Genomic DNA, 21,143 nt, shown 5'->3' with positions numbered 1-21,143 from the left:
CAGTGGCTTCATGGAGAGCCTGGATGGACGAATCCCTAAAGCATCTATTATTAAAAGCTCTGCATTCCATGACTCTCCATGAAGAGATAAAGTGATACAAGTTAAATAAAACATCTTAAGCAATTTAGAAAAGTCACCCTCCATGACCAGTGTTTGGTTTATCAAACTCACAATCCTGGGAAGAAAATCAAAACTTTAGGTATATTTCTGCTACCTGATGGGCCATTTAAACATTTATGGAGGGATTTAATTCAATGGTCATTTTAAATGCATGTTTTCTGGTTGTGTAAAAGCTTTCCCATGCAAGAGGGCTGACGTTATGACAGTAACTAAAAGGTTATTAGGAAATGTGTTTTTCTCATGGGACATTTCTGGAGAAATCTCCAATGACCGGAGAACTTGTTTCTCTGGATGTGGGAAGTAAAAAAATTCCTCTTCAAAGTTTCCTTTCCTGTTTAAAAAAAACCGTAAGTATTAGAAATTACAGTTCGTTTTTAAACACTTTCTTCAAAGCCGTCTTGTTTTTTACTAGTGACTCTTTGTGAAGCCCTGTCCTATGCAGCTGTTAGACATGCTCACGGGCACGTTGGACATTCTATGTCCTTGTGCTTTAACCAAGACACCTGTGCCGGACGTGCGCTCAGGCCTGTCCCAGGTCGCAGCCTGTGACCTTCCTTACTGGGACTTCCTTTTTGTTCTCCATTGCTTTTACCTATTTAGAAAAGTTTTTTGTTTGTTTGTTTGTTTGAGACGGAGTTTCGCTCTTGTTACCCAGGCTGGAGTGCAATGGCGCCATCTCGGCTCACCGCAACCTCCGCCTCCTGGGTTCAGGCAGTTCTCCTGCCTCAGCCTCCTGAGTAGCTGAGATTAGAGGCACGAGCCACCATGCCCAGCTAATTTTTTGTATTTTTAGTAGAGACGGGGTTTCACCATGTTGACCGGGATGGTCTCGATCTCTTGACCTCGTGATCCACCCGCCTCGGCCTCCCAAAGTGCTGGGATTACAGGCTTGAGCCACCGCACCAGGCCTGAATTTTTAATTAAAAAAAATCTTCCCACAAAGAAGTACCAGGTTTCTACAGAGTGAAATCTCCCAAACATTTAAGGAAGAAATATAAATATATATATATATATATATTTTTTTTTTTTTTTGAGACGGAGTTTCGCTCTTGTTACCCAGGCTGGAGTGCAATGGCGCCATCTCGGCTCACCGCAACCTCCGCCTCCTGGGTTCAGGCAATTCTCCTGCCTCAGCCTCCTGACTAGCTGGGATTACAGGCACGCACCACCATGCCCAGCTAATTTTTTGTATTTTTAGTAGAGATGGGGTTTCACCATGTTGACCAGGATGGTCTCGATCTCTTGACCTCGTGATCCACCCGCCTCGGCCTCCCAAAGTGCTGGGATTACAGGTTTGAGCCACCGCGCCCGGCCGAGGAAGAAATAATAATATCATTATTACAAAAACAACTTCAGAAAACAGATGATGACAGAGTAATTCACAAATCTTTGGGAGTAACAGTATCCTATCAAAACAAGGATGTACTCTCACCAATTCTAAGGAAAACGGAACAAGATGTCCTACTCAGTACAATGAGAAAAAGGAACAAAGTCCGTATGAATTGGAAAAGTAAAATTCTTTATTCACAGATGATTATCTACATTGAAAATGCTAAATAATCTAGAAAAAAGCTACTGGAACTAATAAGTTAACTGATCTAGGTTGCTTGATACAAGGTCAATGTACAAAAGTCAAATGCATTTCTACAAACTAGCAATAACTAGAAAATAGCTTTTTAAAAACCTTACCACTTGCAAGAGCATGCAGAAATATTAAATACATGAATTTAACAAAATGTGTGAGACCCGCAAATTGAGAGAAATTAAGAGATCTAAATAAATGGGGCAGTATACCATGTTCAACAATTGGAAAGCTCAGAATTGTTAAAATGTAATTTCTCCCTAAATTGATCTATAAACCCCAGGAGGTTTTCTTTTTGTAGAAATTAATACAGTTGTTTTCTGTCGTTAAGACGGAGTTCTGCTCTTGGTTGCCCAAGCTGGAGTGCAATGGCGTGATCTCCCCTCACTGAAACCTCCCCCTTCTGGGTTCAAGTGATTCTCCTACCTCAGCCTCCTGAGTAGCTGGGATTCTACAGGTGCCCACCAACACATCCAGCTGATTTTTTTTTGTATTTTTAGTAGAGATGGGATTTCACCATGTTGGCCAGGCTGGTTTCGAACTCCTGACCTCAAGTGATGCGCCTACCTCAGCCTCAAAGCGCTAGGATTACATAGGTGTGAGCCATGCGTCCAGCCTGAAGTTGATAAAAGTTGACTCTAAATTTTATATGAAAATGCAAAGGGGCCGGGCGCGGTGGCTCAAGCCTGTAATCCCAGCACTTTGGGAGGCCAAGGCGGGTGGATCACGAGGTCAAGAGATCGAGACCATCCTGGTCAACATGGTGAAACCCCGTCTCTACTAAAAATACAAAAAATTAGCTGGGCGTGGTGGTGTGTGCCTGTAATCCCAGCTACTCAGGAGGCTGAGGCAGGAGAATTGCCTGAACCCAGGAGGCGGAGGTTGTGGTGAGCTGAGATCGTGCCATTGCACTCCAGTCTGGGTTAACAAGAGCGAAACTCTGTCTCAAAGAAAAAAAAAAAAAAAAGAAAAGAAAATGCAAAGGATCTAGAAGTAAAAAAAAAAAAACAAAGAAAAAAACAAAACAGAAGCTCTTCTAATACCCGAGTATGATACTTACTGTAAAACTACAGATGGCCAGGAGTGGTGGCTCACACCTGTAATCCCTTTGGGAGGCTGAGGCAGGAGTTCAACACCACACTGTTCTACATAGTGAGACCCTATCTCTACAAAAAAATGTAAAAATTAGCAAGACCTGGTGGTGCATGCCTACAGTCCCAGCTACTTGGCAGGCTAAGGCAAGAGGCTCACTTGAGCCCAGATGTTCGAGGTTACATTGAGCTATGATTGTGCCACTACACTCCAGCCTGGGCAACAGAATGGAACTCTGCCTCAAATAAAACTACAGTAATCAATAGTGTCACATTGGTGTAAAGCTATACACACAAGATAAGGATGGTGTGCAGAACAGACCACGCCTATGTCACTTAAGTTGGGAAAGTGGAGTCTTTCAACAAATAGAACTGAAACAAGCAACTATACACACAGATAAAAAATCTTGATCCTTATTGCATATGGTACACAAAAATAAACTCAAAATAGATCACAGATTAAAATGTAAAACTATAAAAGTTCCATAAAATAAAAAAAATAGGAAAAAAAATTGTGTCCATTGAGTAGGCAAATTTCTTAAACTCAAATGATAAAATCTCATAAATCATCATATTATTATATCTCCCTCACGGCAACCTCTGCCTCCTGGGTTCAAGTGGTTCTCCTGCCTCAGCTTCTCAAGTAGCTGGGACTCCAGGGGCACAACAATGTACCCAGGTAGTTTTTGTATTTTTAGTAGAGACAGGGTTTAACCATGTTGGCCAGGCTGGTCTTGAACTTCTGGCCTCAGGTGATCTGCCTACCTCTTGGCGTCTCAAAGTGCTGGGATTACAGGAATGAGCCACTGCACCCAAATCTTTAATAAATTTGACTTAATAAAAAATATTTGAAAGACACCATTAAGAAAATGAAGAGGCAAACCAAACATGAAAGGAAAATATTTATATTTGTCACAGAGACAAAGAATTATATATATTATGTATGTAATAAATGTTTTTCATCTAGAATATGGAAAGAGCTTGAGTCAGCAATAAGAAACCCAACTTAAAAACAGGCAAAAGACACGAACAGTCACATCACAAAAGATGACACAGAACAGCCATGAGCAGATGAAATCATAGGCACACATTATTCGGTGCACAAATACAAATTAAAATCATAAGACTAGAGTGGATTAAATTTTAAGAGACTGAAATACCAAGTGTTAGCAAAGATAAGGAGCAACTGGACTCTTCCCATACTGTGGTAGGAATGTAAAACAATTCAACCACTATGGAGGGCTGTGCAACAATTATTATTTTTTTTTTTAAGATACAGTCTTGCTCTGTTATCCAGGCCGGGGTGCAGTGGTGTGATCTCAGCTCACTCCAACAACTGTTCCCGGGTTCAAGCAATTCTCCTGCCTCAGCCTCGCAAGTAGCTGAGATGATAGGCTCGCACCAGCACACCTGGCTAATTTTTTTATTTTTGATAGAGATGGGGTTTCGGCCATGTTGGGCAGGCTGGTTTTGAACTCCTGACCTCAGCTGTCCACCCGCCGTGGCCTCCCAAAGTGCTGGGATTATAGGCGTGAGCCACCATGCCCGGATGACGATTTCTTAGAAAGTCAACAACACTTATTTCAATGGACTGAATGCTTGCATCCTTGCACAATTCATGTCAAATTCCTAATCCACAAGGTGACATGACGTGGGGTCTTGGGGAGGTAACAGAATCACAAGGGGAGAGCCCTCACAACTGGGCTAAGTTTGCTAGTCCATTTCCACCACATGCAGTTACAGTGAGAAGACATCTACTTACAAAGGAAGCAGGCCCTCACTAGACACCAAATGCTGACACCCTCATCGTGGACTTCCCAGCCTCCAGAACTGTAAGACATAAATTTCTGTTGTTTATAAGCCTCCCTGTTGATGGTATTTTGTTATGGCAGCCTGAACTGGTATTTTGTTATGACAGTTTTTAATTGTTTTACAATTAAAGTCCAGGTACTTACCCAAGAGAAGTAAAAACACATGTGCAAATACATGCTTTTACACAAATGTTCATAGTGTGAAGAGCCGAGACTGGAAACCCAAGGACACATGGACGTATAAACAAATGATGGCTCGTCTATACAATGGACCACTATCCAGTGAGAACTACTGAAACACGAAGCAGCTGCTTGAGTCTAAAAGCATGCTGAAGTGAAAGACATCAGACGCCAAAGAACACATACTAAATAAATCCACTTGTATGAGGTTCCAAACCAAGCAAAACTAATCTACAGGGATACAAAGTAGTCACCTGCAGCTGGAGTCGGCTTAACTCGGAAGGGGTGAAAGGGAACTTTTTTGGGTGATAGAAATGTTGTTCTTGGTTCTGGTAGTGATGGTTAAACAGGTATATGGATTTTTCAAAACCCTGTACACTTAAAATAGGTGTTTTATTATATGAAAATTGAATCTCAGTAAAGCTGATTAAAACGGTGTGGTAAAATCTATAGCATTTAAAACATCTCTAGTAATGCCGATTTTCCAGAAAATGTAGATGTCTTTTTAATTATTTGTCCTCTCAAGGGTTTTAGGGTTGGTAGTATTTGTTAAGAATTCAAACTATGGCCTCTTGAGAAAAAAAAATGTATCGTTACAAAACAGGAGTTTTGGGGTTCATGTTTAGATGAAATTCAGAGGCAAAGACCAAGAGTTTTGCCAGGTGGTGGTCCACTGCGTATTTAACATGCCTGCTTTTGCACAGCCCTAGCAAAACGGCTGTCACGACTCCAGGTTTCTTCAGGATCCCATTTCCTTCTTTAGCTGATCTCTGCTGACCTCTCTGGCTCAGCTGAAACGTCACCTCTTCTGCAAAGCCTTCCCAGCTCCATGCCACAACAGACACCCCCTCATCTGCACTTCTTCACAGCCGAGAGCACACACCTGACTCACTGCACCGTGATCTGTCTTCCCCACCACCCTGTGGGCGACTTCGGGGTGGTGTGTTGCTCATCTGTTCTCCCAACATTTAGGACTATTCCTTATAGATATCATACATTTTCAAGTAAATGACAAAATGAACCACAGAGCATGGAAAATGACAGCTCAGTTCAACCTCAGAACTGCTAAAACAGAAGAGTTACATAGTGCACTGAGACTGTCCCCTTCGAGTGAGACAGATACAGACCAGTGAGTGAAGACCTTCTCGAGACCTGCCTCCTCCTGTCCGCACTGTTCCAGCTGAGTCAGGTGTCAGTGCCCTCCAGATCAAGCAGACAGTTCTGCGTGAGCTGTAAGGCGGCACAAAGGTGGGCGTGGATGTGCACAGGCTACTGCCTGCAACTACTGAGTTAAACAGGAGAAGCAGACAGTAGCAGGGCTGAGAAGATCCTTCTGACAGAATCGTAGATTATACTGATACAAAATGAACAAACAACAAAAAACAGCCAACAGCTGAACATTTTTAGAATGGCAGTATAGAAAGAACAAAGTAAGGATGCCAATTACACATAGATTTGGGGGTGCATTTTTTATTGCCTTGTGCTAGACAGTGGACACATGGAAATCAATCAGATGTGATCACTGTCCTCAGGAACTGACAGTATAATGAAAGAGCCTATCAAGTCATTCTGGCATACACAAGTAAGTACAGTAATAGCGGTAATTACTGAGCCACAGAAGCATGGAGAGCGCTACAGTCCCTGACATGATGTCTGAGGCACGTCCTCAACCATGATTCGGAGTTCATTAGCTGAGAAGAGGAGACCCTTCAATAAGAACCAGGGTGAGAGTGGCAGGAAGCTGCGTGGAGCACGGGGAAGATGAAGCAGTCAGTGCTGCTGCAGTATCACCTGTGTGACAGGGAGTTCGGCAGAGGGAGGCGAGGTCTGAGGAAACAGGAAGCCTTAGGGCACACGTCAGGGCACAGGATGGGAGGCCTGGAGTTCCTCCTAAGGACAACAGGGAAATGGCTTGGGGGTTATCTTTCTTCAACTTGATTTAATAGATCAGAATGTGCTAAGTAACGTTCTCCTAAGTAATAAGATCAGATACATAGTCCTGCTCTAAAAGGGATTTAACTCAAGGATGGACTGTAACTGTGGATAACGTTTTTTAAAAGACCTTTTCTTGAGACCTGTCTCCTCCCTGCCTCCAATGTTCCAGCTCAGAGTCAAGCCCTGTGACTCTCCCGAGGACAGCACTCACAGCTGAGGAGGAGGGCTGGGCCTGCTAGTGCCACACAGTGGCAGGTGGCACCCACTCCAAAAACAGTCCCATCCATGACTCACAAAATTCTGACATGTCCAAATCTTAGACGCCACATGAATCCTAATTCCACGCATTTCCAAACATCACTCATTGGGCAGAAGAATTATTATTTATAAGTTACCTGTGTGTTCCCCCTGATCTACAGACCTCTCACCCAAACGTATGGAGGCCTTACTCAAGGAAAGTCCCTCTTGGTGAACACTTTGATTATTTTTAAAGTTTGTGGCTGAGTTAAAATCTCTCCCATACTGACTACACTCATAAAGCTTCTCTTCAGTATGAATTTTCTGGTGTTGAAGGAAGTTTGACCTCTGAATGAAGCCTTTCCCACAATAACTACACACATAGGGCTTTTCTCCAGTGTGAATTATCTGGTGCAGAAGCAGCTTTGAGCTCTGGATGAAGGCTTTCCCACAGTCTTTACATTCGAAGGGCCTGTCCCCAGAGTGGATCTTCTGGTGCTCAGTGAGATGGGCCTTCTGGAGAAATGCCTTCCCGCATTCCTTACATTCATACACCCTCTCTCCAGTGTGGATTTTCTGGTGTCGAATAAGGTATGAACTCAGAAAGAAAGCTTTCCCACACTCGTTACATTCATAGAGTTTCTCTCCAGTGTGAATTCTCTGATGCTGGGTGAAGTTTGACGTCTGGCTGAAGCGCTTCCCACACTGATTGCATACGTAAGGCCTCTCCCCAGTATGGATCCGCTGATGCTGAATGAGCTTTGAACTCCGAATAAAAGCCTTCCCACACTCATTGCATTCAAAGGGTCTCTCTCCGGTGTGAATTCGCTGGTGCTCAATCAGGTCCGAGCGATGACGGAACGCCTTCCCACATTCTTTGCATTCATACTGTTTCACTTCTGTGTGGATCTGATAATGGCGAATGAGGCTCGAGCTCCTTATGAAGGATTTCCCACATTCATTGCACTCATAGGGCCTTTCTCCTGTATGAATCCTCTGATGACGAATAAGTAAGGAGCTTTGACTGAAGCCTTTTCCACACTCTTTGCATTCAAAAGGTCTCTCTCTGGTGTGAACTCTCTGGTGCCTAATCAGGTCTGAACTGTGACAAAACGCCTTCCCACACTGCGCACATTTGAAGGGCTTTTCTCCCGAATGAACGCGCTGATGCTCAATGAGACCTGCATAGCGAATAAAGTCTTTCCCACACACATTACAGACATAGAGTCTCTCACCAGTGTGAATACTCTGATGCTCCATGAGGTGTGAGCTCTGGCCAAAGCCTTTCCCACACTGATCACACGTGTAAGGTTTCTCCCCAGCATGCAAAGTCCGATGCCTAACTAGGTCCGAATTAAACGTGAAGGTTTTGCCACAGATATCGCAAGGATTGGCTTCCCCCTCTATGAGCTCTCTTTGAAGTATAAGAAAGTCTGAGTTCAGAACAGGGTGTCTGCCTGACTTGGTGCACACCTGAGCTGTCTCCCGTGTCTGGATTTTCCAATGGGTCACAGTCACCTGCTTGCAGCCCCTGTCCTGAGAGGGGGAACTCCCCAGGCTCTCACCTTCTGGATTTCCCAAGAGCTCCTCTAATCTGGGCTCACAGACTTCCCCAGACTCGGGGGAGGGGAGCTCCACCGCTGTGACTTTGTCTGACATTGTCCTATGTGAGTTTTCATCCTCAGATATCCAGGCTTCCGTCACCTTCTTCTCACCAGTTCCTACATTAGAATCTGAAACAAAAGACAACAAAATCATCTCTCCCCTTACTTCATGGACGGGGATCTCCTCAGTGAGGGCAGGATGAAATTCATCTCCAAGAGGTGGAAAGTGTTTCCTCTGCCCCTCACTCCTGACCCAACGTGCTGCTACCCACAGCTCTGGTCTCACACCCAAGCCTTTCCCACGCGAGATGGCTACTTTGTGGCTCCTCTTTCAACATCCGACACCAGGACAGATTGGCCTGTGCTGCACAACACTCCTCTGACCCTTAGTGAATCCTGGATGAGCTGCAGAGGGGTGGGGACATGCTTGGACTCCATTAAAAAACCAAGACAGATTATTTTAAACAAATGTATGAACGCAGCAACACTGTCACCTCTTCACTGTCCCTCATTCCCTCCTTCATGGCCTCTTCTCCCCTCTGTAACTAGCTTAGACTCCATAGTCTGGCACAGTGTTCACTGTAAGTTACATGAGAATCACCCTCCTGCATAGAATCCAGGCCCCCTGCCCTTTCCTGCCTCCATCAGACTTGGATGGGAAAACCCCAAGCTTTGGTCTGATTCATGCCCATACTCTTGCTGACTGAGTTCTTTAAATTCAGAGCTGCTTGCCTAATGGGGCCTGGGAGCTGCCAGTAACTCCTACCCTTCCGACTCCCTGACAGGACCACCCGCTTCTCCTGTCTTCTTACAGACCTAGCACTCCCTCCTCCCTCCCCACTGGTGACTCTGCTTCTTGCTTCAACGAGAAAACAGAAGAAATGAAGCAAGGACAGCCACTGCCTGCCACATCTCCTGCCAGCCAGTATCTCCACCCATCCTCTGCCAGGCTTGTTACCTGGGTTAAACTGTCCTTGATTTGACCTCAGGTCAACACTTCCACTTGTGTGTGAACTCCCTTTCCCTCACACATGCAGGGACAGCACTTGAGTGCCCACGCCTCTCCCCCATCCTGAAGTCCCCGCCCTCCAAGCCCACCACTCTCCTCATCATAAAGAAACTCACCAGTTCCCAGCTACCCGAAAAATGCATTTCATAGGCCCCATGTCCCACTAATTACTACCCCATGACTCTCCTCCTCCACAGCCACATTCGAAGAGCCCTCACCCCATGCTCCATTTCTCCATTTCCTCCTTGAGTCCACTGCAGTGGGGCTGTCACTCCAAACATGCACCGCATCACCAGATCAGGGTCAGCTGTGACCACACTTGCAACTCAACCTGCAGTGTCGCTGACACACAGCCCCAATCCTTCAAAAGTCACTCTCTTATGTGAATCTGGGACAGCTTCTCTGTTCCCTAACTGCCTCACTGACAGCTTTGACGCCTCGAAGTCCTGGCGTGTCTAGGGCTCAGCCCTCATCTATGTCTATTACAGAGGGGAGTGCACTCATTACTGAACACCAATGCCATCTGTGCTGAAGACTCACGTGCCTGCCTCCAACCTGCCTTCTTCCAGCCCCCACACCTGACCAGCTCCTCAGCTGACACCTTCATTCAGGTGCTCTCAGAAGGTTTTCAACCCTAATGCATCCAGCCTCACTTCTGATTTTCCTCCTTCTGTAGTTCTCTCCGTTATGTCATTTGTTCAGTCCACAAATGCTACAATAACCTTTGACTCCTTTCCCTTTGTCCACGCTCCACGTCTGTTCAAAACCATGCCCAGCGCCAGATCCCCCAACCTACAGGGCTGCCATCTGCACTGCCTTACACCACAAAGCGTGACTGCCTCCCTCCCACCTTCTTACTTCTCCCCTTCTCCAGCTTTTCTTTTTTTTTTTTTTTTTTTTTTTTTTGAGATGGGAGTCTTGCTCTGTTGCCCAGGCTGGAGTGCAGTGGCACAATCTCGGCTCACCACAATCTCTGCCTCCTGGGTTCAAGTGATTGTCCTGCCTCAGCCTCCCGAGTTGCTGGGACTACAGGCGTGTGCCACCATGCCTGGCTAATTTTTAGATGTTTAGTAGAGAGGGTTTCACGATGTTGGCCAGGCTGGTCTCGAACTCCTGACCTTGTGATCCACCCGCCTTGGCGTCCCAAAGTGCTGGGATTACAGGTGTGACCCACCAAGCCTGGCCAGAGTCTCCGGCTCTTTTGTATACAATCAGCAGAATTACACTTTAAAATCATATATCAAATGTCACTTTTCTAATCAAAACTTACAAGGGTCTCCCATCCCCTATTCAGGCCCCACAAGGGCCCCTGGGTCTGGACTCCTACTGCCTCACCCTGCCCTCCCCTTCCCCCTTCTTTGTCACACTGGCCTCTGCAATCCCTGCCCACTCAGAAAGACTTCAAAGATATTTGCATGCTTCACCCCCAGATGTCCTTCAGGTATCTGGGTTGACATCACCTGATCGGAGTCCTTCCTAGTCACACTATGAAAACAGCAAGCCACCCCCATCCTTAGCATCCCTCTCTCCTATCTCTGCTTCCTCTGCACAGTTCTGACCACTTGACCAATCATAAGTCACCCAGTCAAAGCAGCCATAGCTTGTGGCTATACACCAGGCGTCCCCAAACTTTTTACACAGGGGGCCAGTTCACTGTCCCTCAGACCGTTGGAGGGCTGCCACATACTGTGCTCCTCTCACGGACCACCAATGAAAGAGGTGCCCCTTCCTGAAGTGCGGGGGGCGGGGGTGCGGATAAATGGCCTCAGGGGGCCGCATGCAGTCCGCGGGCTGTAGTTTGGGGATGCCTGCTATACACTATTATATGTACCATGAAGGAAAATTGAAGTACCAATTTATTTTTATTTTTAATTTAACTTTTTTTAAAGACGGGGTTTCACCATGTTAGGCTGGTCTTGAACTCCCCACCTCAAGTGATCCACCCACCCTGGCCTTCAAAGTGCCTGGATTACAGGTGTGAGCCACCACGCCCAGCCAAAGGTACCAATTTAAATGAAAACATTCCATCAAGTCAGGTGCAGTGGCTCACTCCTGTAATCCCAAGACTCTGGGAGGGAGAGGTAGGAGGATCACTTGATACCAGGAGTTTAAGATCTGCCTGGGCAAGATAGAGAGATCCCATCTCTACAAAAAAATTTTTAAAAATAGTCAGGCGGTGCCGGGCGCGGTGGCTCAAGCCTGTAATCCCAGCACTTTGGGAGGCCGAGACGGGTGGATCACGAGGTCAAGAGATCGAGACCATCCTGGTCAACATGGTGAAACCCCGTCTCTACTAAAGGTGCAAAAAAATAGCTGGGCATGGTGGCACGTGCCTGTAATCCCAGCTACTCAGGAGGCTGAGGCAGGAGAATTGCCTGAACCCAGGAGGTGGAGGTTGCGAAACTCCGTCTCAAAAAAAAAAAAAAAAAAAAAATAGTCAGGCGAGGTAGCACACCTGTGGTCCCAGCTACAAGGAAGACTAAGGCAGGAGGATCACTTGAGCCCATTGAGACTGAGTGAGCCATGCTTGTGCCACTGCATTCCAGCCTCAGTGACAGAGTAAGACCCTTTCTCAAACAACAACAAAAGACACTCCATCAATTCTAACAGGCAACTCAATTTCAGAGATATTAAAATACGGAGATGGTGTGTCTTAGAATCAATGAATTGTGATATATACATGCACGCATGTATATATGACAAATGTGAGTGAGTGTGGGCAGGGATTTTGTTCTTTTTCCTCAGCAACCCAAACAATTCTTGGCATAAAGCAATACATTTCATAAGTATCTGTTGCATGAATGAATGTTCTAATCATGCAAACATAATATACTCAACACATGGTAATAAGCCAGGTACAGTGGCTCATGCCTGTAACCTCAGCGTTTCCAGTGGCCAAAGCAGGAGGACTGCTTGAAGCCAGGAGTTCAAGACCAGCCTGGGCAACATAGCGAGACCCCATTTCTAAAAAAAATTTTTTTTAACTAGCTGGGTGTGATGCTGCATAGCTGTGGCCCCAGCTACTTGGGAGGCTAAGTCAGGAGGATGGCTTGAGCCCAGAAATTTGAGGCTGTAGAGAGCCATAATTGTGTCAAGGAACTTCAGCCTAGGTGACAGAGTAAGACTCTGCTTCTAATTAAAAAAAATTTTTTAAAAGCTCCAACACTTCTATTATTAAACACTGAAATAAAAGTGTTATACACACCTTTAAGAAAGAAATTAGCAGTGCTTACTATAGCTCTTTTAGAATGTCTAGCAGGTTTCTCAGTTTTTACTGGAAAATCTCCCATTAAAAAAAAAAAAATTAAAGAGAAACAAGACAATTATTTACCCACTTATTTTAATGCAGGGTCCTGGGTGGCTGGAGCCTATCCCGGCAGCTCAGGGTGCAAGGCAAGAACCAGGCCAGGTAGGGCAGGGCTCCACGAAAGGACGACTCACACACCCAGACTCACGCATGCTGGGGCCAAGGAGACACCCCAATTCACCTAACATACACATCTTTGGAACGTGGAAGGCAAGTCAGGCAGATGTGGGGAGAATGGGCATACTCCACATGGTGTTCCCAGCAGGGAATCACTTTTTCCCTCGTCGATGTTATAATCAAACGATGCTGTCTGAGGCCTTGCTATGTCAGAAAGGGAAGCAGCAGCCAGAATCCACTTTCTGAAAGCTGAAAACAGAGACCAAAGGAATGGTGGCTGCTGTGAGGGAAAGTCTTTCCTGGCGCCTGCATTTTACCAGCCTGAAGTCTCAGGATTTGTATTTTCTTTCTTTTTTTTTGTTTAAAGACAGGGTCTTGTTCTGCTGCACAGGCTGATTGCAAAGTGGTGCGATCTCAGCTCACTGCAACCTGTCTCTCAGGTTCAAGCAATTCTTGTGTATTTTTAGTACAGATGAGGTTTCTCCATGTTGGCCCGGTTGGTCTCTAACTGCTGGTCTCAAGCGGTCCACCCACCTGGGCCTCCCAAAGTGCTGCAGTTACAGGGGTAAGCTACTACACCCAGCCTTATATTTCCTTTTTAATTTCCATCCATATTCTGCTTATGCACTGAGGACCCATTAACGCTGCTCTCAGGAGAAAGCTGACTCCCTTGCCCTAAGAGCCTTCTCTGTGGGGTTCTTGCTGGGCAGTGGGAGCCAAGCCACTGCGAAGATCAGTAATGCTCCCTTCCCATCCATTACTACTGCCTCTGATACTTCAAGGCTGCTGCCAATACAATGAGAGAGGGGAGCAGCTCAGCCCAGAAGCCAGTAAATAAAACTAGAGGTTCTTCTGTTGGTTTAAAACCAGAGCTGAGCCAGGTGCAGCGGCTTAGACCTGTAATCCCAGCACTTTGGGAGGCTGAGGTGGGCGGATCACTTGAGGTCAGGAGTTCGAGGCCAGCCTGGCCAACATGGTGAAATCCCATCTCTACTAAAAACACAAAAAATCATCCTGGCATGGTGGCGCACACCTGTAATGCCAGCTACTTGGGAGGCTGAGTGAGAACTGCTTGAACCCGCGAGGCAGAGGTTGCAGTGAGCTGAGGTTGTGCCACCATACTCCAGCCTGGGTGACAAAGTGAGACTCCATCTCAAAAAATAAATAAATAAAAATCAAGGGACGTACTGGTAGCAAGCAGCCCCAATGATGATGATATTTTCAAGGGAATTAGGGTGCTGGAGAAACAGCAAGCCTGCCCTGCAGAAGTCTGTAGCTAGAGTGTTCTCAACAACACTCTAACACCCCAAATGCCCAGCAACAGACGACTTGCACATAACAATAACACACAGGGAGAAAACTGCCACACAAAAAAATGCAGGTGGACCTCACGGATGAAATGCTGAGCAAAAACAGCCTGGCACAAAAGAGCTCGTATTGTATGACTCCATTTACATAAAGCTGGAAATAAGAGCCAAACCCTGGTGGGAGGATGTAAGAAATGGTCTTCAGGACACACTGCTGCTGGCAGAGGCACACGGCGCCCTGAGTCACACAGGTGCTCACTCTGGAAAAGCCGAATGGGCCTGAGATTATACGACTTCACGCAGGCACTGACAGGCTCTACTCGGCCCCGAGGTTGAGGGGAATGTCCCAGCCGGCAGTTTGGGAACTGTCACTCTGGGAACTGCTTCCAAGGCGGGGGGACTCCACCCATCCAGTGCCAAGCCCTCTCTCACTCTGTTAGTTGTCTACTGCTGCAAAAACAATTTTCACAAACTCAGCAGCTTAAAGCAGCACACATTTGTTACCCTACAGTTCTGCTGGTCACACGAGGCCAGGCAGCTGGGACCTCCGCTCAGGGTAAGACAAAACTGCAACTGTATGTCATCAGGCCGAGTTCTCATCTGAAGGCTCTGGGGAAAACCGGTTTTCAGACTCATTCAGATTCATGGCATAATCCAGTTCCCTGCAACTGCAGGACTGAGAACGCTGTGTGCTTCCTGGCTGTGAGCAGGAGCCATCCCCAGGGGCCACCTGAAACCTCAAGGCAGGCAGAGCATATCACATTTTTCTCTCGCGTCTAATCTAAGCCTCTGTTCTCCAACCAGATGGAGGAATCTCTGCTTCCCAGGGCTTGTGTGGCTAGGTCAGGCTCACCCAAACGCCCTCCCTTTTCACCTCACTGACTTGGGACTTACGGACATCTGCAAGTCTCTTCACTGCAGCACCAGATGAATGTCTGAAAGAGTAACGGGAAGAAGGGGTGTGTATATCAGGGGCCAGGAATCTAAGAGGCCATCTCGGAAATCTGCCCTCCACACCCGAGCCAGGTAACAGGAATCCAAAACTACTGCCACTGTTCAGGGCACCATGAACTGCACCCATGTAAGAGGCTGAACTGATCAATGTGTGTGTTCTACATCCACCAGTGACCAGCTGTTCCGTCTCTCTCCCTTTCCTCGGGCCTCCCTCTTCCCTGGACACAATACTGAGATTAGGCTAATTAGTCACCTTATCACAGCCTCTAAGTGCTCACATGAAAGATGGAATCCCACGTCTCTCACTTTAAACCAAAAACTAGAGATGATTAAGCTTAGTGAGGAAGGGATCTCTGAAACCCAGTCAGAAAGCCGGGCCTCCTGCACCAAAGTCAAGCAGGAATGCAAAGGAAAAGCCACCGAAGGAAGCTAAAGGAGCTGCTCAAGTGAAGACACAAAGGACAAGATAGTGAGACAGCCTCATCGCTGACGTGCAGGAAGTCCGAGCAGTCTGAAGAGACTGCAACAACGTTCCCTGCCGGCTGGTGACTGGCAACCAAAGCTGAATCCACAGCAGCAAGATCCTAATCATCCTCACTTCTACGAAAGCTAAGACAGGTGAGGGAAGGTGCGAAAGAAAAGCAGAAAGCCAGCAGAGGTTAGTTCATGAGGTTTAAGGAAAGAAGCCACTTCCACACATCAAAGTGCAAGGTGAAGCCGCAAAAGCCGTGGGAGAAACTGCAACAAGCTCTCCAGATGCAGCTAAGATTGACTAAGGTGGCTATATGAAAACGATTTTCAACGTGGATGAAACAGCTTTCTATTGGAAGATGGCGGCATCTACGACTGTTGTAGCTAGACAGAAGTCAATGTCTGCCTTCAAAGACTGAAAGGACAGACTGACTCTCGTTAGGGGCTAATGCAGCTGGTGACCTGAAACAAATGCTCATTTCCCATTCCAAAAATTCTAGGACCCTGACGAATGATGCTAAATCTATTCTGTGTTATAGAAATGGAACGACGAACCCTAGATGATGGCGCATCTGTTTACAGCATGGTTTACTGAGTATTTCGGGCCCACTGATGAGACCTGCTGCTCAAAGACTCCATGCAAAACACTACACGTTAACAGTGCTCCTGGTCACCCGAGAGCTCTGCCGGAGACGCACAGGGAGACTGATGTTCTTCCTGTGCCAACGCAATATGCATTCCGCAGCCCATGGACTGGGAGTTATTCTGACTTCCAAGTCTTATTTAAGAAATGTGTTTCACAAGGCTGTAGTTCCACAGATAACGATTCCTCTGATGGATCTGGGCAGTCAGTTGAAAACCTTCTAGAAAGGAGTCATCATTATACATGCCATGAAGTACATTTATGATTCATGGAGGAGGTCAAAATATCAACATTTGATATTTTGGAAAAACTTGATTCTAGCCCTCAAGGATCTAAGGGGTTTGAGACTTTAGCAGAGGAAGCAACTGCAGATGTGGTGAAAACAAGAGAACTGGATTTAGAAGTGTAGCCTAAAGGTGTGACTGAACTGCTTCAATCTCATCATCAAACGTGAATGCATGAGGTGTTTCTGCTTTTTCTTTTTTTTGATACGAAATTTCATTCTTGTTCCCCACGCTGAAGTACAGTGGCACAATCTTGGCTCACTGCAACCTCTGCCTCCTGGGTTCAAACGATTCTCCTACTTCAGCCTCCTGAGTAGCTGGGATTACAAGCACCCACTACCACGCCCAGCTAATTTTTGTATTTTTTAGTAGAGACAGAGGTTTCGTTAGGTTGGCCAGGCTGGTCTCAAACTCCTGACCTCAGATGATCCACCCACCTTAGCCTCCCAAAGTGCTGGGATTACAGGCACGAGCCACTGTGCCTGGCTGAGGTGTTGCTTCTAAGAGATGAGCATAGCAAGTAGTTTCTAGAGATGGAATCTGCTCCTAATGAAGATGCTGTGAACATTGTTAAAATGACAACAAAAGATTCTGAAGATTCCATAAACTTGGTTAATAAAACACAGGCAGGGTTTGAGAGGCTTGACTCCGATTCTGGTTTTTTTTTTTTGAGATGGAGTTTCGCTCTTGTTACCCAGGCTGGAGTGCAATGGCGTGATCTCGGCTCACCGCAACCTCCGCCTCCTGGGTTCAGACAATTCTCCTGCCTCAGCCTCCTGAGAAGCTGGGATTACAGGCATGCACCACCATGCCCAGCTAATTTTTTGTATTTTTAGTAGAGACGGGGTTTCAGCACGTTGACCAGGATGGTCTCGACCTCTTGACCTCGTGATCCACCCGCCTCGGCCTCCCAAAAGTGCTGGGATTACAGGCTTGAGCCACCGCGCCCGGCTTGACTCCAATTCTGAAAGAAGTTCTACTGTGGGTAAAATACTAGCAAACAGCTTTGCATGCTACAGAGAAATCTGTTATGAAAGCAAGATTCCATTGATGCAGCAAACTTTATTGTCCCAGTTTAAGAAACTACCAGTCACACCAAACTTCAGCAACCACCATCCTGATCAGCCACCAGCCAGCAAGAGGCAAGAGCCTCCACCAGCAAAATGAGCACAACCTGCTTAAGGCTCAGATGATCTTTTTTTTTTTTTAGCAAGAAAGTATCTTTAAGGTATTTACATTTTTTTTAAGACATAATGCTACTGCATACTTAATACTGACCACAGTGTAGCTGAAAAGAACTTTTACATACACTGGGAAACACAAACACCCGTGACTTGGTTATTGTGCTGTTCGTTCGTGTAGTGGTCTGGACCCAAACCTGCAGTATCTCCTAGGTCTGCCTGCACGTCCCGTGTGGGGCATGAAAGGTCCAGAGCACACATGGGCGGCTGCTGTGGTTTCCCAGCATTCCTGTTTCCTTCTTCCTTTTAGTGTTAGAAGCCCCATCAAATTACTAATGAATGCCCCACAAATGACATTTCCTAGTGTTCCCTCAAGTTAGATGACTTTGTGACCTAGATGAGACAAGGAGGGAAGTGATGCGTGCATGCCGGACACTCTCCTCTCCCCACAGTGCTGAAGAGGGAGGGCAGCCAGAGTCCATGGAGGCCGAGCCCCACCTTTGAGAAAATAAGAAAACTCAAGTTTCTTATTTGAAACATGGTATTCTGAATCTCTGTTACAGCAATTTTAACCTACGTCTTAAATAATGCTAATATACAACCCAAATATTCAGATTCAATTCTCTTCATGATGATAAAGAAATTCAAACTGGGTCAGGCATGGTGGTTCCTGTTGTAACACTTAGAATTTGCTGCATAAAACATCACCTGAAAAAAAAAATCACCAACTGAGGCCACGGGTAGTGGCTCACGCCTGTAAGCCCAGCACTTTGGGAAAAGGAGGCAGGTGGATGATGAGGTCAGGAGTTTGAGACCAGCCTGGCCAACATAGTGAAACCCATCTCTACTAAAAATACAAAAATTAGCCAGGCGTGGTGGTGCGCACCCGTAGTCCCAGCTATTTGGGAGGCTGAGACAGAAGAATTGCTTGAAATCGGGAGGTGGAGGTTGCAGTCAGCCGAGATCGTGCCACTGTACTCCAGCCTGGACGACAGAGCAAGGCTCCTTCTCAAAACAAAAACAAACAAAATCACCTGAAATTGTCTCAACCGCACATGTTGTGTATCATCAGCAGCCACAGCAGTGGCTCTGGGGTGTCTAGGGGTGTCCCATCCGGCACTAGAAGCCCCCAGCTCTTAACCCACACTGATAAGGGGATATTCCAGCCTCGAGCTCCCAGCCAGAGTCACTGTGTGTCGCTTACAGCCTAAAGAAATAAACAGGATACACCAAGCTTCACCCTCAGTAATAACAGAAAAAGCAGAGCCAGAGGGCAACCGAGTGGGACTCGGACCAGAGACCCACCAACATCCGGCCTCCTTGCCCGCGCCATCACCCAGGGGCCTGCTGTGCGCCACACGCTAGGGAGGGACGGCGGGCTTGTCTTCCGAGTGCTCCCCACGACGCCCTGGGCGTTCAGGGAGCGAACAAGCTTAAGGTCAGAGAACTGGAGCCCGCTGCCAGCTGCCCCTGTCCCCACCAGGCCATTTGGCTTCTGCCCCAAGCATGCTGCTCAGGGCTCTACCCAAGGACAGCGACGAGCCCGTGTCCCCTGCCGGGCCATCTTCCACGACCGGGAGGCAGCGCCGACGAGCTCGGCAGCTCCCTGAGCTGCTTCACATCAACTACCGCAACCAGGCGCTGCTGAGACCGCGAGGGTCCCCGGACCGTGATGCGGCCTGCGTGAGAAGGGGGCAAGACGGCCCTGACGGCAGCGCAGAGAACGCCCCCGGATTCCTGAAGACCCGAAGGGGAAAGGGAACCCTCGGGGGAAGCCGGGCCGCGCAGCAGCCGCACCGCCGCCTCCCGCCGGGGATTCTCGCTCCCACTCTGCTCATCACGCTCCCTCCGCGCCCCCGTCCCGGCAGCACACGAGACGCCGGCGCTGCACCTGCTCCGGCACCGAGAGGCCCCGAGGCCCCCGCCCCGCCCTGCGGCCCCCAACCTCGCGCGGGCCCGGCGGGAACTCAAGCCCGCGGCTCCGCGGCCCGGGCCCCGGGCGGGGTGACGGGGAGCGGCCGGGGGCACCCACGCGGCGCTCCGCACGGAGGCCGCCGCAGGCCGGGGCCCGGGGGCGCTCGCCGGGAGACGCTGCGGCCCCGCGGGGGCGGCCGCGGCGGCGTCGGGGGGACCGGCTGGCCGAGGCCCGGCTCCGGACGCCCTTGCGGGGCGGGCCGCGGCCCGCGGACCCCGCCCGGCCCCTGAGCCAGCCCGGGCCGCGGCCAGAGCGCCGCCCGCCCCCGACCGGAACGCGCCACTCACCCGGCGCGGGCGGGGAGGGGGCGGCGCGAGCCCGACCCCGCAGCCGCCAACGCGACCTGCCGACAAAGCCCGCACCGCCGCCGGCCCGCCGCGGCCGGAAGTCGCCCCGGGCCCCGCCTGGGCAACTTCCGGCGCCGCTCTGGACGCGGCGGGGGTCGGCGCGTCTCGGTGGTGCGGACGTCCGGGCCGGCGGGCCGCGCGCTGCGGGGGGCGGCTGCGGCGGGGAGCGCGCGGCGAGGCCGTCCCGGGAGGCGGGGCCCGGGGAAGGGACTGCGGTGCGCCCCGGGGGCGGGGGGGCGGCGCGCCGTGCGGCGGCTGGTTTTCCGTTTTTGTTTTGAGACGGAGTTTCGCTCTTGTTTCCCAGGCTGGAGTGCAATGGCGCGATCTCGGCTCACCGCAGCCTCCGCCTCCTGGGCTCAAACGATTCTCCTGCCTCAGCCTCCTGAGTAGTTGGGATGACAGGCACGCGCCACCATGCCCAGCTAATGTTTTGTGTTTTTAGTAGAGACGGGGTTTCACCGTGTTGACCAGGATGGTCTCGATCTCTCGACCTCGTGATCCACCCGCCTCGGCCTCGCAAAGTGCTGGGATCACAGGCTGAGCCACCGCGCCCGGCCGAAGAGGAATTTTTCTACTTCCCACAGCCATGCTCGTATCTAATGGCAAGACACACCCTCATAGACAACAAATATCAACTGTAATATATTTTTTTCTTTTGTTCCAGTAATGGCTATAAGCAACCAACTGTTATTTTTAAATTAGTTACTAAATTTAATCAGATTGTGCAATGCCAAGTCATGTTGAACCCGCCTCGGCCTCCCAAAGTGCTGGGATTACAGGCGTGAGCCACCGCGCCCGGCTGACCCACTGTTTTATAAGAGGGGTCCCCAGGCTGTGGACCAGTCCCAGTCCGTGGCCTGTTAGGACCCAGGCCACGTAGCAGGTGAGTAAGCATTTCAGCGTGAGCTCTGCCTCCTCTTGTATCAATGGTGGCACCAGATGCTCATCGGAGCACCAATCCCATTGTCAACTGCGCAGTCAGGGATCA

The 21,143-nt window shown here is 48.5% G+C and overlaps 1 protein-coding gene and 1 non-coding gene across 2 annotated transcripts; one reads left to right on the top strand and one right to left on the bottom strand.

Annotated features, from left to right (window-relative positions):
- Positions 1–1,618: 1,618 nt before the first annotated feature.
- Positions 1,619–20,196, bottom strand: ZNF623 (zinc finger protein 623). Its single transcript, XM_039464857.2, has 2 exons — positions 20,096–20,196; positions 1,619–8,689 (listed from the first exon to the last, which is right to left on the bottom strand). The coding sequence occupies exon 2, from the start codon at positions 8,613–8,615 to the stop codon at positions 7,104–7,106; it is 1,512 nt and encodes a 503-aa protein (XP_039320791.2). The 5' UTR covers positions 8,616–8,689; positions 20,096–20,196; the 3' UTR covers positions 1,619–7,103.
- On the top strand, positions 12,796–12,856 carry LOC120362425 (U7 small nuclear RNA). Its single transcript, XR_005578332.1, has one exon. It is a non-coding gene; the product is annotated as a U7 small nuclear RNA (small nuclear RNA).
- Positions 20,197–21,143: the final 947 nt, after the last annotated feature.

Source organism: Saimiri boliviensis, chromosome 15, assembly GCF_048565385.1.
Source record: "Saimiri boliviensis isolate mSaiBol1 chromosome 15, mSaiBol1.pri, whole genome shotgun sequence".
Lineage (NCBI taxonomy): Eukaryota > Metazoa > Chordata > Mammalia > Primates > Cebidae > Saimiri > Saimiri boliviensis.
This window is presented reverse-complemented; position numbering and strand designations above follow the sequence as displayed.

Excerpts from the sequence above, each read along its gene's own strand:
- ZNF623 (XM_039464857.2), bottom strand. The coding sequence starts at position 8,615 with ATGTCAGACAAAGTCACAGCGGTGGAGCTCCCCTCCCCCGAGTCTGGG.